Raw genomic sequence first — 15,344 nt, forward strand, 5'->3', positions numbered from 1 at the left:
GCTCTACACCAAACTGGCTATAACATGCCTTTCTTAACGTGTTGCTCATACACCATGTCAAACGTCCCAGCCTTGACTTCCCTTGACCTTTTACAGATTGAAAACCCCACGCAGCCCAGGTTTTTGCCAACTAAGTGACAACATTGAAGATGTCAACAGAATTGCAACCAGGCACGTCACTGGCAATCCGTTTGCAAGAGACCCCTCGGTGACTAAAGGCGGTATTTCAAAACATGGCGAACAAAGATGGATTTTTGGTCCTCTTAAAGGAGGGGTCAGTCCTTCATTGCAGGAATCCAGGGGAAAGGGGTTCAAACAACTCACAGAGACCCCTCCTTCATGTAGTCACTAATAGCTGGAGTTTTACTGATTCAGTTTCCGAGATTCTACGGCCAACCTTTTTTCCCCTCGCATGAAATTTGATTAATGAAACTCTGGCTGAATCTTGCATTGTTGCTACAGTCCTGATACTAATCTTGCCATTTTTTGGCACAGTCTCTGCGAATTGCTTGAACCTCTTTTGCCCCTGATTCCTTCACTGAAGGACTAATAGTCCTCTGAAACCTCCAACTCCTCTTTCTTTGGTATTTTTTGAAATAGCTTTCCTTTCTCCAACTCCCGGAATTCTCTTACACCGTTTCTGCTCTATTCTCCCAAAATGGATGTAGAGAAACAGCCACGGGGCCCTGCGCACAGCGTCTGTTGATATGCAGGGAGCAGCTTACCTTTTCTTGAACTGATACAGGGTGTGACCAAGCCACAGTGTCCCCAGCATCAGCATCAGACTGAGAACAGCGGTTTCGCGCCCCTCCTGCGTGGCCCCCGAAGGACCATCGCTCTGGTTTCCCATTGTTGAACGTTCTGTTGATATGTTTAGCAAGAAGGTGGTGTTATTGATGGACAAGCTGTGTGGTCTCGGGCCATGGTAGTAGTTTGTAAAAACTGAAAAGAAAAGAAAACACTTTTAGGGCTGGTACACAGGCAGAAATCTTTTTTCACCTCTTTCTTTGAGAGAGAGAGATACAGTACATATATTTATTAGAATGCTTCAATACAATAAAAGTATACAAAATTAAAAGAAGATTAAGGGAAAAAAGTATATAGAAAATAAGAAAAAGAAATGCAAATAAAAAGGAAAGAAAACATAGAATTATGACTTCTGCTCTTCTTTCTATCTAGTAATTGCCATCTTATCTTTTCCCCTTCCTCTTTGACCCTTTCTACTCCCAAATCCGTAAATCATCAATTCAGTCTTGTCTTCTTTCAACAAAAGGTCCACGTAAAGCTTCCAGTCTTTTAAAAAGTCGTTATTGTTTTTCCCTGACCAAACTGGTCAGCTTTGCCATTTCCATTCTTGTCAATTTTATAATCCAGTCTTCCATTGTGAGTATTTCATTATTCTTCCATCTTCGTGCATACAATAATCTTGCCGCAGTTGCCATATACAATATTAGTTTCCCATTTTTTTTCCCTTCAGCAAAGGATCGTTACCTTGTCGTAGTGCTAGAGCTTGAGCACCTCAATGATGCCATGAGCTGAACCGTGAAGGGCCACCCAAGACGGGAAGGTCATGACAGAGAGGTCAGACTAAATGCGATCCCCGGCGAAGGGAATGGCAACCCACCCCAGTATTCTTGCCGTGAAAACTAAATGGATCGGTACAACCAGAGATATGTCAGGATACCATCGGAAAATGAGACCCCCAGGTCGGAAGATGGTCAAAATGCTACTGGGGAGGAACAGAGGATGAGCTCAACTAGCCCCAGACGTGATGACGCAGCTGGCTCAAAGCCGAAAGGACGGCTAGCGGCCGACGGTGCTGGTGGTGAACGGCGAATCCGATGTTCTAAGGATCAACACACCATTGGAACCTGGAATGTAAGATCTACGAGCCAGGGCAAATAGGATGTGGTTATTGGGGAGATGTCAAGATTAAAGATAGACATTTTGGGCGTCAGTGAACTGAAATGGACTGGAATGGGCCACTTCACATCAAATGACCACCAGATCTACTACTGTGGGCAAGAGGACCACAGAAGAAATGGAGTAGCCTTCATAATTAATAGCAAAGTGGCTAAAGCAGTGCTTGGATACAATCCAAAAAACGACAGAATGATCTCAATTCGAATTCAGGGCAAGCCATCTAACATCACAGTGATCCAAATATACGCCCCAACCACAGATGCTGAAGAAGCTGAAGTAGAGCAGTTCTATGAGGATCTGCAGCACCTACTGGACAACACGCCTAAAAGAGATGTTATTTTCATCACAGGAGACTGGAATGCTAAGGTGGGCAGTCAAATGACACCTGGAATTACAGGTAAGCATGGCCTGGGAGAACAAAACGAAGCAGGACATAGCCTGATAGAATTTTGCCAAGACAACTCACTCTGCAGAACAAACACTCTCTTCCAACAACCTAAGAGACGGCTTTATACATGGACTTCACCAGATGGACAACACCGAAATCAGATTGACTACATCCTTTGCAGCCAAAGGTGGCGGACATCTATACAGTCGGTAAAAACAAGACCTGGAGCTGACTGTAGTTCAGATCACGAACTTCTTCTTGCACAATGTAGGATCAGACTAAAGAGATTAGGGAAGACCCACAGATCAGCTAGATATGAGCTCACTAATATTCCCAAGGAATATGCAATGGAGGTGAAGAATAGATTCAAGGGACTGGACTTAGTAGATAGGGTCCCGGAAGAACTCTGGACAGAAGTTGGCAGCATTGTTCAGGAGGCGGCAACAAAATACATCCCAAAGAAAGAGAAAACCAAGAAGGCAAAATGGCTGTCTGTTGAGACACTAGAAGTAGCCCAAGAAAGAAGGAAAGCAAAAGGCAACAGTGATAGGGGGAGATATGCCCAATTAAATGCAAAATTCCAGAGGTTAGCCAGAAGAGATAAGGAATTATTTTTAAACAAGCAATGTGCGGAAGTGGAAGAAGACAATAGAATAGGAAGGACAAGAGACCTCTTCCAGAAAATTAGAAACATCGGAGGTAAATTCCAGGCCAAAATGGGTATGATCAAAAACAAAGATGGCAAGGACCTATCAGAAGAAGAAGAGATCAAGAAAAGGTGGCAAGAATATACAGAAGACCTGTATAGGAAGGATAACAATATTGGGGATAGCTTTGACGGTGTGGTCAGTGAGCTAGAGCCAGACATCCTGAAGAGTGAGGTTGAGTGGGCCTTAAGAAACATTGCTAATAACAAGGCAGCAGGAGACAATGGCATCCCAGCTGAACTGTTCAAAATCTTGCAAGATGATGCCGTCAAGGTAATGCATGCTATATGCCAGCAAATTTGGAAAACACAAGAATGGCCATCAGATTGGAAAAAATCAACTTATATCCCCATACCAAAAAAGGGAAACACTAAAGAATGTTCAAACTATCGAACAGTGGCACTCATCTCACATGCCAGTAAGGTAATGCTCAAGATCCTGCAAGGTAGACTTCAGCAATTCATGGAGCAAGAATTGCCAGATGTACAAGCTGGGTTTAGAAAAGGCAGAGGAACTAGGGACCAAATTGCCAATATCCGATGGATAATGGAAAAAGCCAGGGAGTTTCAGAAAAACATCTATTTCTGTTTTATTGACTATTCTAAAGCCTTTGACTGTGTGGACCATAACAAATTGTGGCAAGTTCTTAGTGGTACGGGGATACCAAGTCATCTTGTCTGCCTCCCGAAGAATCTCTGTAACGACCAAGTAGCAACAGTAAGAACAGACCATGGAACAATGGACTGGTTTAAGATTGGGAAAGGAGTACGGCAGGGCTGTATACTCTCACCCTACCTATTCAACTTGTATGCAGAACACATCATGCGACAAGCTGGGCTTGAGGAATCCAAGGCTGGAGTTAAAATTGCTGGAAGAAACGTTAACAATCTCAGATATGCAGATGATACCACTTTGATGGCTGAAAGTGAAGAGGAACTGAGGAGCCTTATGATGAAGGTGAAAGAAGAAAGTGCAAAAGCTGGCTTGCAGCTAAACGACAAATCTCAATAAAATAGTTAAGAGCAGAGACATCACACTGACAACAAAGGCCCGCATAGTTAAAGCAATGGTGTTCCCCGTAGTAACATATGGCTGTGAGAGCTGGACCATAAGGAAGGCTGAGCGAAGGAAGATCAATGCTTTTGAACCATGGTGTTGGAGGAAAATTCTGAGAGTGCCTTGGACTGCGAGAAGATCAAACCAGTCCATCCTCCAGGAAATAAAGCCAGACTGCTCACTTGAGGGAATGATATTAAAGGCCAAACTGAAATACTTTGGCCACATCATGAGAAGACAGGACAGCCTGGAGAAGATGATGATGCTAGGGAGAGTGGAGGGCAAAAGGAAGAGGGGCTGACCAAGGGCAAGGTGGATGGATGATATTCTAGAGGTGACGGACTCGTCCCTGGGGGAGCTGGGGGTGTGGACGACCGACAGGAAGCTCTGGCGTGGGCTGGTCCGTGAAGTCACGAAGAGTCGGAAGCAACTGAGCGAATAAACAACTAAACAATTTTTTTTCCAGTTCAGTGTCCATAAAACCTAATAGAAATCATTCCAGTTTCATCGTAATACTAGTCCACAGTATCTTTTGCATCATTGTATGAATTTGCTCCCAAAATTTCTTTGCTCTTTCACAAGTCCACCATACATGATAAAAAGTCCCCTCTTCCTTTTCACCTCTTCCTAGCATGTCCAACTCTTTTATTCCCTTCAGTGACCTCTGGCTAAATCACTTTTGGAGATGTGTGGATCAAAATTTACTTCCTTTGCTACATACAGGTAGTCCTTGCTTAACAACGGTAACTGGGACCGACAGCTCCGTCACTAAGCAGGATACTGCAACATCGTAATTGCGAGCTGGCTGCCAAGCACCTGAATCAGGATCACGTGACTGCGGGGACACTGTGACAGCCACAACTACGAGGACCCTTCATAAATCCCGCTTGTTCAGCCCCGCTGCAACTTTGAAGGTCACTGAATGACTGGTCGTTCAACAAGGACTACCTGTATACAGTTACAGATTCATTTTCTATTTTTGATCTTAAAGATATGGCATGGCTGTCTTGAGTTTGACCTGTATCTTTAAGATTCCACTCTTGCTTACTTGAAGGTGGTTTTCAGGATAAGTGTCAAGCACCACATCAACTCCCATGTACACAGTCAACCTCCATTTACTTAAACTAATGTCTGTTTTAGGCGTTCAAGTAATTCTGGCCCTGAGGGTCTGCCTTCCAAATGATCAAGATGCTCCCTTGCCCCCTCAAGACAGGGTGCTTCACATCAAAAATTGATCAAATTCGAAATATTCTGCAGACCGTAATCTAAGTCTCACTGTATGGAAAAGACTGTCACCATTGTCCTACAAACTCGCTCCTGAAGTCAACCAGAGCCTTTGGCAAATATGGAGGATAACATACAAGAATTAAAGTCTCTCCTACATATTAGAAGTTTAACGAAATTTAAGCAGGAATGGCGTCCATATATATTACATATCACACAGCCAGGTAAAAACAAACATTTAGAGTATGGTTTTTAAAGCTTATGCCAACAGGTACTATAAACTGGTTGGAGCACAAAGAAGGGGGAAATTGGAAATTTAAATATTTACCCATATTAATTTTAGTTTTTTCCCCCTTTTCTCTTTAAACATTTATAAACAATAATATAGTGGAGATGATGGCATTAAACTTAGAAATTTATACATCTTTTTATATATTTAAAAAAACTTAATATACACTGCTTAGTATCTTTTATTAATCTTATATTTATTAATAAGTGTGTAACTTCAGGAATCACTTCTTTATCCACAGATAGTATCTTCTTTGAAATACACCTTTGTTTTAAATAAATTAAAGGGATTAGAGTAAGACTAAATAATAGTAATAATAAAACAGGCACTGTTGATTTAAAAGCTACATCAACAGTACTCGTGTTTTATTATTATTATTATTTAAAATTATTAAATTTTATTTATTTCTTTATTGAAAAGAGGGAAATGAACATAGATCTCTATATCTGCATGTCTGTATATCCTGTCTTATTGCTAAATAATGCTGTAATTTAAAAAAAAAGAATTAAAGTCTTTTTGCTCTGCTCTTTTAAGCCTCATTTGCAAAACACCTTTGTTTTTTACTCTAATTTAGGATTCAAGACACCTCTCTCTCCTAAAATAAAAGCTAAAATCAAAAGGTTAAGGTTTTACAGTTAAAGAAGGGAGTTTGGCTCCCCTAGCTCCATCCAAAGTCCAAATTTCAGCTACCCCCGAATTATTCTTTTGCAAGGCAAGGTGTAACCGCTCTTTAGCCCTGAAACCACTGGCGCGAGCGATCGCTTAGCAAGGATTTAGTGGTGATATTCTGTGGCCACAGCCCTATTCGTCATGGCAGCTGAATGTCTCCCTCCATGCAGAGGTGATCCACCTCAGCAGCTGCAACGTCCTAACAAAACTATCCTAGCTGGGGGGAGTTATCTAAGGTCCCTCTGATCCCATTAGCTTCTCTTGTTTGCTTCAACGGCTGCTGGCCATTTCCTGCAGAGTGCAGAAGTCAAGATCAAACAGGACAGCAGCGTAGGTAGCTGGATCCCAACTTCGAAAAACAAAATATAATTAGGCAGCTGAAAAGAATGGGCAGCAGCGTGAACTCCCTGTTCTTTCTCCCCCTTCCATAATGTGATAACACCGCCCCCCCCCTTCCTTCCCCTGCCGGTGCATTACAGCTTTAGGAATTAAAAGAAATATTCAACTAATCTTCCTTTCAGAAGGAAATGGGGCAGCTGGACGGATGGAAAGCACTCCCAAGCAACTGCGCCATTAAAAAAGATCAGAGATTAATGAAAATGAAGTATTTAAATTGTTCTGTGAAACAGGAGGCACATGGTCCGAGACAGCAAAAAGGAAAGAGAGGAAATTATATTCATGGGCAGATCGCTCTCCTTTGAAGAAGAAAATAATGATGTTCCAGCCCTCCCCATTGAGGGTGAGCCCACTGATTCTCCCCTTGGCAGAAATCAAAGAGTGGCTAAAAATGGGGGAGGGCATGGGGAGAGCCGATCTAACCTTGCAAGCCTTGCTGAGGGACGGACTGCTTTGTTTCCCCGTCAATCTTTCTAAAAATTGGGGGTGCAAACTATAGACAGGGACCGAGTGAAGGACCACTGTCATTATCGGGGGACATTTCAGCCATAGCACCAATACAGTTGCATGCCGGTGATTAATAAATTATCTTATAGCTTCTTTCCACTGCATCCTTTAGCTTCTGCTCTGCCCTTGTGAGCAAACAATGTCAGAATTCAGATGTGGCCATCCAGATGCTGATGAACCTCAACTAGATCCTACCCAAGACACATGAAGTCATTCATCCTCTCTACTCAGCACTGCTGAGACCAGACCTGGAGTCCTACAGTTGTGATCAAAATTATTCAGCCCCCATTGCAAATCAGGTTGATTGTCAAAATGTACAGACTTTCAGCTGTTTGCCATGAACAACTCAAACAAAAGCAATTGAAGTAGCTCAACACAATGACTGCTTCAAGTGGTGTCCCCAAAGTCAACTGAGAATGTAACTTATCATGACTTCTCCAGTCTCAAAATTATTCAACCCCTTCATGGCAAGCATCTTCAGTACTTAGTAGAGCACCTTTTTGCTGTTATGCAAACGAGATGCATAGCTAGACACCAGCTTCTGGCAGCGTTCCTGAGGAATTGTAGCCCATTCCTCATGAGCAATGGCCTCCGGTTCAGTAATATTCTTGGGTTTGCGTGCTGCAACCGCCTTCTTCAAATCCCACCAGAGATTTTCTATGGGGTTCAAGTCAGGTGACTGTGGTGGCCACTGTAGAATCTTCCTGGACTTCTTCTGCATCCAAGCCTTAGTGGAATTTGAGGTATGCTTGGGATCATTGTCCTGTTGGAAGGTCCGAGGACGCCCAAGCTTCAGCTTCCTTACAGATGGCATGACGTTTTCTCCTAGGATTTCCTGATACTTCAATGAATCCATCTTGCCATCCACACGCTGCAGGTTTCCAGTGGCAGAGGATGCAAAGCACCCCAGAGCATCACTGAGCCACCACCATGCTCAACTGTAGGCAGAACGTTCTTTTCAGCGTATGCTTCATTCTTCCTCCTCCAGACATACCGCTGATCCATCGGGCCGAAAAGTTCCGGTTTTGTTTCATCACTCCACAGAACAGAATCCCCAAACTTCTGTAGCTTATTTATATGATTTTGAGCATACTGGAGCTGACTTTTCTTGTGCTTTTGGGTCAGCAGTGGTGTACATCTTGGAGTTCTGGCATGGAAACCTTCTGTGTTTAGAACACGCCTTGCTGCGCTCACTGAAACCTCAGTGCCTGTTGCCACCACGTCTTGCTGCAGGTCTTTTGCAGTCACTCGAGGGTTTCTCTCCACCTGCCTTCTCAGAAATCTGGTTGCAGCCATTGACAGCTTCCTTTTTCTGCCCCATCCAGGTAGTGTAACCACTGTTCCTTCAACTCTGAACTTGCGAACTCTGCTTCCAACGGTGTCTCTAGGAACATTCAGTGCCTTGGCTAACTTTTTGTATCCTGTTTCTTGTTTGCGAAGGGTGATGATCTCTTCTCTTACCTTTTTGGACCATTCTTTTGACTTAGCCAGACTGTCTTTCTAACATGCAGTCAAACGTGACACTCAACAAACCCCTAGCCAGTTCAGGTACTTCCTGTGTTCCAGCAAAAGCACACCTGGTGCAACTAATGAAGCCCCTGATTAGTTGCATCAGGTGTGCTTGAGACAACACCTGTTTTGCATACTGTATGTGTGCTATTGTGACGGATTCTATTCAGGGGGTTGAATAATTTTGACACTGGAAAAGTCATAAGTTGCATTTTCAGTTGAATTTGGGGACACCACTTGAAGCATTCGTTGTGTTGAGCTATTTCAATTGCTTTTGTTTGATTTGTTCATTGCAAACGGCTGAAAGTCTGTACATTTTGACAATCAACCTAATTTGCAATAGGGGTTGAATAATTTCGATTACAACTGTATCTGTGCCTCTGGGCATCACGTGTTCAGAGGAGATTGCGAGAGAGAAAGGTTCTGCAAGAGGGCAATGATGATGATCATGGGACATGAAAACATGCCCTCTGAGGACAAGCAGAAGATGTTCAATCTGGAGAAAGGAAGACAGAGGAGAGACATGATGGCTGTCTGTGTCCAGGTACATCTGGAGAGATGGTCAAGAATTATTTTCCATGGCCACAGAAACTAAGACCAGAAATCAGGGGCACAAAGTTGCAGCTACCTAGATTTTGTTAAATGTGAGGAGAAACTTCTTGATGGTATGACCTGTCCAACAATGATAAAGTCTACCTGTGGAGGCTGTGAGTTCTCCATCTCTGGAGGTTTTGAAGAAGAGGATGGAAGGCCACCTCTCAAGGATGGTTTAACTGCTTTTCCTGCACATGGCCAAGGGTTGCACCAGATGAATCTTGTGGTACTTTCCAACTCTATAGTTCTATGAATGGTGCTCCCCCACCCCACTCGACTTATATTTCCTTTGCACTGCAACTTTTGGTGGTTAGCCTAACCTGAAAGCAAAATCTGCTTTTCAGCCAACCATGCTGCTCACTGTTAAGAGTCTTAGATCCAAGCATTTGCAATATTGCTTTCTGCAGGATTGTCTGCTCTGCATAAGAACAAAAAATGCTGCCAGATTTACCTTTTGTGATTCCTTTAATGGCATCAAGCACGAAAGTGATAGAGATAAAAAGTGCAATGATTTCTTCTGTTGACCTACGAAAACACACACACACAACAGAAGAAGATCATCAACAAAAATGCCAGAAATGACACCAAATATCTCTGAGCATTCGAAAGATCCCAACACATTTTGAAGCACCTTTTCCCAGGGAAATAAACAGCTCAGCAGATGCAACGTTCAGTCATACCCAATATTTTATTTGTAGAAGTCTCAATTTTTAGTCATAATACATGGAAGTGGGTTGGATTCATCAATTACTGTGTTTCTCAACCTTAGCAATTTTAAGGTATGTTGACTTCAACTCCCAGAATGGAGAACGGCCAGCTGGAGAATTCTGGGAGTTGAAATCCACACATCTTAAAGTTGCTGAGGTTGAGAAACACTGATCTGTTGTAATAGTTCCCACAGTTAGTCTTCACTTTAACAACCACAACTGAGACAGGAATTTTGGTTGCTACGTGAAGTGGTCATTAAGTGACTCTGACCCAATTTTATGACCGTTTTTGTGGTGGTGGTTAAGTAAATCATCACGGACATTAAGTGAACCATGTAGTTGTTAAGCGAATTATGTGGTTCCCCATTGATTTTGCTTGCCAGAAGCTGGCTGGGAAGGTCAAAAATGGCAATCAGGTGACCATGGGATGCTGTGATGGTCATAAATGTGAACTGGTTGCCAAGTGCCCAAATCATGATCACATGACTGCGGGGACGCTGTGATGGTTGTAAGTGTGAGGACTGGCCATAAGTAGTTTTTTCCAGCACTGTCATAAGTCCAAACCATCACTAAAAGAATGGTTGTTAAGCGAGGGCTAGCTGTACTTCATTCTGAAGTGTTGGAACATCAAAGAACTGCCCTCCTTCAAAGGCTGCGTATCCAGTCTTAGTGCAGATGTCATACCCAATCATGGCTTGTTCATAACCACTGTTCATAACCCAAATCACGGTCAAAGTTACTAAGGATCCTAAGGAAATCATGGATTAGAGTCACTTCTCTCTCTTTTTTTTTTTTAAAGTCATTTCCTGCTCAGGATTGCAGATTCACTCCCTTCTCCATGATGCAACTGACTCTGCCTCCAAGTATGATTAATCGTCAGGCATCTTATCAAACCATAGCTGGCACAGGCCAGGGCTTACAGACTTCAAATCATGGCTTCTCAATCTGAGTTGCTGGCTTAATTTCCAGCTACAGTTGTGACAATCCACTTGTGGAGGTAACACCACCCCAAGGAATGGAGGCATCACTGAAATCAGAATGGCAAAGTGAGCATCACGACACACGCACATATGTTTGTGAAAGATCATGATGCATGTACAAAAGGGGTGGTGCTTCACCTGTCACTCCATCAACTTCCCACAGTGGATGTCTACGCTCAGCTTTCTCAACTGTATGTGTGCATGACATCTGAATAAACCATTTGATATGAATGTATTCCCCTTTAAAAACCTTCACAGCCTGCTTTTTTGGCAAAGGAAATCAGGCTAACGCATGGACGAAAACAGCAACTGGCAGAATTTTTTGAACTGCTCTGAAAGAACCAGGACCCATGTACATCTCTGGGTCCCGGTCCTGGGGTTTGGAGGTCGGAGTGTTAGTGGGAGCCCGTGATGTGCTTACAGGTCGTCCTCATTCAGCGACCACAATTGGGACTGGTAACTTAGTCGTTAAGTGAAGTGGTCACTAAGTGAAACTGCGACTGTGCTTCTGATCTGACTTCAGCTTTCCTTTGCTTTGCAGACCTGTAAAGGTTATCAGTGCGAGGATTGGTTGTAAAGTTACTTTTTCATCACTGTCGTATCTGTGAACAGTCACTAAATGAGGCAGTTGCTAACTGAGGACGACCTGTATTGTTTTGTTTAGACTAGTTTGGTTCCTCAACTGCTGTGGGTATTGCTATGTTTTATATTATGTTTTTATGTTTTTATTTATTTATTTTTCAAATTTCTATCACCATCCATCTCCCCCAAAAGGGGACTCTGAAGGTTTTTGTACTGATCTTAAATCTGCAAGCTGCCCAGGGTCGCTGTGTGAGATGGGCAGCAATAACAACAACAACAACAAAAGTCTCCCACCTGCAAAATGATGCATTTCTTACCTTTTAAAGAGCTTCATTACAAGACTGAAATTGAAGAGAGAGTAGAGCATGAGGAAGAAGCTGTTCCAGAGTCCAACCCAAGCATAAAACGCACGGAACTCCAAGTTGTAGTCAGAACAGATTCCTTTGATCACTGGAAATAAGAAAGCAACACAGATAAACGGAGATGCGTTGCAGCTGCTGAGCGATCATCTTTCCATAGAGAAAATGACATCTTCCACATGCAAGGAAGTATTATTGGCCAATTTGCAGGGACTTTAAAACCTGCAGAAATACCAATACCACTCCCACCCCCCAAATTGGGGAGAAAGTCTTAATAGGGAAGGACTTAATAAATGCACCAGCAGTTTGGAGATGGTACACTTGAAGATGTAGGAACGGGAAGAAAACGTTGGGATGCAACTGATGGGCGCCCAGTGATGGGCCACTGACGCGACCTGGCCTTGCAACCGCGCCAGGGTTATGTGACCTGGACCTTCAAGGAACCCCAGGAGATCAGTTGGGCAGGCAATGGAACCAAATCATGGAAGACCACTGTTTTCTGTATGCAGAAGATCTACACAACAGGGAAAGAGCTTGTTTGGAATTCTTCACCCAGATGTGCTAAAGTCCCGTGAGTGTTGCAAACAGTAAGGGGCACTCAAACTTCCGACCCTCAGCAATCTGAAACTGAACCTGTTCTAACACCTGGGACAGAAGGGCCACATTCGCACCCGGGGGTTTTCCTCCGCCTCTTCAGATTGGAAGCAAAGGCCGTACGCAGCACAGCGGAAGAAGAGATGGCTCAGAACTGAGCATGAGATGAGTTTAAACATCAAAGAGGGATGCTGACCAAAGGGGACGGGCAGGAGGGACAAGGACTGTGCAGAAGGAAGCACTGGCGGTAAGGAGATCTGAGCGTCTCGGTGGTGCTCTAAAGGCTGTCCCTTCTGAGAACCCCGAAACGCAGAGACACGAGCGAGGTGGCGTGACAAACTCACCATTGATGTACAGCGCCAAAGGAGCTGTCGTTAAAAGCACTACAAGTGGCTGGCCAGAGAACAGCGCATAAAGCAGGCCACCAATGCACTGGCCAACGATAGATTTTTGCACATCTGGAAATAAAAACGGGGAGGGGGCAGAAGACAACACCGGAAAAAAAATCAGAGGGTGGCTGAAGCCGGCCCGCATTAAACCACAAGATCCTGGAAGGGGTTGGGAATAATTCATTATGTGCTGGTGCCAAGAGGGTCCAGAAGGCGTGGTCAAAAAGTCAAGGTGGCGCTGCACACAAAGGCAGAGCTTTGATCGCACAGTCGTGGCCTCCATCTTGACTTTTTTGACCAAACTCTGGTGGATGCAATACATTCATCTTCCTCACAGACCACAGGCAATGTGGGGCAAGAACAGAGTCACACAGCAAGGCTCCCTTTCCAAAAAATATGATCTCATCGTTTCCCAGCATGGTGCTCCCCCAAAACATTGGCCGTCAGTCATTCATTGACACTATGAGCCATACAAACGGTATTGCTCCTCTATAGGAGCATCACGTTGCTGGGAATTATGGTCGCTGAAATCTACCATGGGAGATGATGGAGAAGGACTTTTTTTCCCCCTTCCTCTGCAAACTGCGTTTTGTTAAAAATCTTTAAAACGGAGCATCCAGGGATAAACAATGTCTAGCTACAACCTCAGGCTCCTCTAGGTTTTCCGGGGAGTGGGTGGGGGGGTTCTCAGCAAGATTCTGTCCTTATAGCTCAGCAAGATAGGCAGTTCTTGTCTTTTATAACGTCGGAAACCAGAAAGATGGAATTTCCGGTACTTTGGGCAGAATTAGCAAAGCAGAATAAATAAAGGTAAGAATTGCTGGTCTTATTCCAACAAACGTTTTTGTTTTTCTTTTGGGGGAAGACTGTTTTTAAGCGTTTTTTAACATCTTGCTACTGCCTTTTATTTAGTTTTAGAACAGTCTCTGGTTTTAACGACAGTTGTATCGTCATTCATTGAAATGCTTGTCTCCTCATTTCTGCACACCACCATTTTATCAGGTTTTTAATGGAAAATACATTCTGCAAATAATTAAACACACAGACGTCCTGTTCCGAGTACTGCCTAATCAATTGATGGGGTTATTTGCAAATTAAATTTTGTAGGGTGTGAATGCAAAGGCTACAGCCCAATTATGCAAACCTGCTTGTTCTTCCCAACAGATTCAGCAAGTGTAAGAATGCTGCATTGGGCACAGAAATTGCATTAGCTGGGCACAAAACTCTGAACAGCAGCAACCTTTTTAAAGGAGGCTGTTCCCACATTCTCAGCTGTGCCCTCCAGTAACTAAATTATTTCACAGCAGTGACACTGCAAAAACTGTGTCAACTTTTTTTAGCTTCACCCTTTAAATGCCTGAAACGCTGGGGTACAACGTCACCATTATGGACTGCTTCATCTTGCACACACAGAAGGATCGGAGTTTGATCATTATACAGAGTGTGTAATATAAAACTCAGGGATCTGTGCTCTCCATATGGGTTGGATTACCAAACCCACAACTCCACTGTCTGGAATATATGCAATGCGCTTGGCCGAGGAAGGATGATTAAAGTATCCTGTGCGGTAGACCCTCATCCAAGTTGGCTTCACTGCTGGCAGTGCCGGTAATCAGGATTATCTTGGATGCAGAGGATCTTCCCACAAGGAGCGATATAGTAGATGGGCTTATTTCCCTAGCACTAGAGGGCCAGGAAGTGGCACTATAGAATTTAATTTATTCTCCTTTAAACTGCCAGAAAATAACACAGGGTGGGGGAATCCTATCTCTCTCACATGCTGAGAGAGGACACCGGATGAGGCACTCCCTAGAAGATGGGTGGAAGTCTCAGAGGTGCTGTCCCCGAAGCCCTGGCCGTGCCTCTTGTCCCTCAGGGTAGACCTGTGGTAGTTCTCGTTGCCACCATCTGTTTTCCAGGGGGATGCCTTTATCTTTTTCTCCCATTAACCCCAGTTTGTGAAAGGGATAGGGGTCCCATAGCCTGTGTTACTTTCTGCAATTATTGGGTAAACATGAAAAAATAAAATATAATAATCACTCTAATGCCACCTCCTGGCCATCGAGCATTGAGGTGTATGACTAAGGAATCAGCCCTTTCCCCTTTGGAGATAAACCAATCTCACATGTTATAAAGAAAACTAAACTTCATTAAAAATAAAGTAAAAATTGTAGAGCTTGCTTCCAGGGTGCCTCAGAGTTCAGAATATGGGGAGGAAGCGTGGGTGACTTAGCTACGGTGAAAAAAGTAAACATTTGGGAGGAACAAGAGTTGAACCCTAACAGCTGTTTTGGAGGTCTGGATACACAACTTATGAATGCATGAGGAAAACACTGTTGGACTAAAGGTTCAGACACATTTATTAAAAAAAATACCTGAAATAGAGAAGATACATCGAGGGGAAGGCGACTCTATCGCCTTTGTTTCTGACATGACCATTTAATGAAAGAGCATTTAAATCACAAACATGA

General features: G+C 43.5%; 1 protein-coding gene across 3 annotated transcripts in view; it reads right to left on the minus strand.

Moving 5' to 3' along the window:
• Window positions 1–15,344, minus strand: part of SLC4A11 (solute carrier family 4 member 11) — a 143,740-nt gene that overhangs the window by 23,359 nt on the left and 105,037 nt on the right. For 2 of the 3 annotated variants that reach the window (XM_063309599.1, XM_063309601.1), the window contains 4 exons: window positions 12,829–12,942; window positions 11,849–11,981; window positions 9,714–9,787; window positions 726–942 (listed from right to left, as the gene is read on the minus strand). In XM_063309599.1, coding sequence (XP_063165669.1) covers window positions 726–942; window positions 9,714–9,787; window positions 11,849–11,981; window positions 12,829–12,942 — 538 coding nt within the window. The remainder of the gene's footprint in view (window positions 1–725; window positions 943–9,713; window positions 9,788–11,848; window positions 11,982–12,828; window positions 12,943–15,344) is intronic. The other variant, XM_063309600.1, reaches the window with a different exon arrangement.

This window comes from Candoia aspera, chromosome 8 (genome assembly GCF_035149785.1).
Source record: "Candoia aspera isolate rCanAsp1 chromosome 8, rCanAsp1.hap2, whole genome shotgun sequence".
NCBI lineage: Eukaryota > Metazoa > Chordata > Lepidosauria > Squamata > Boidae > Candoia > Candoia aspera.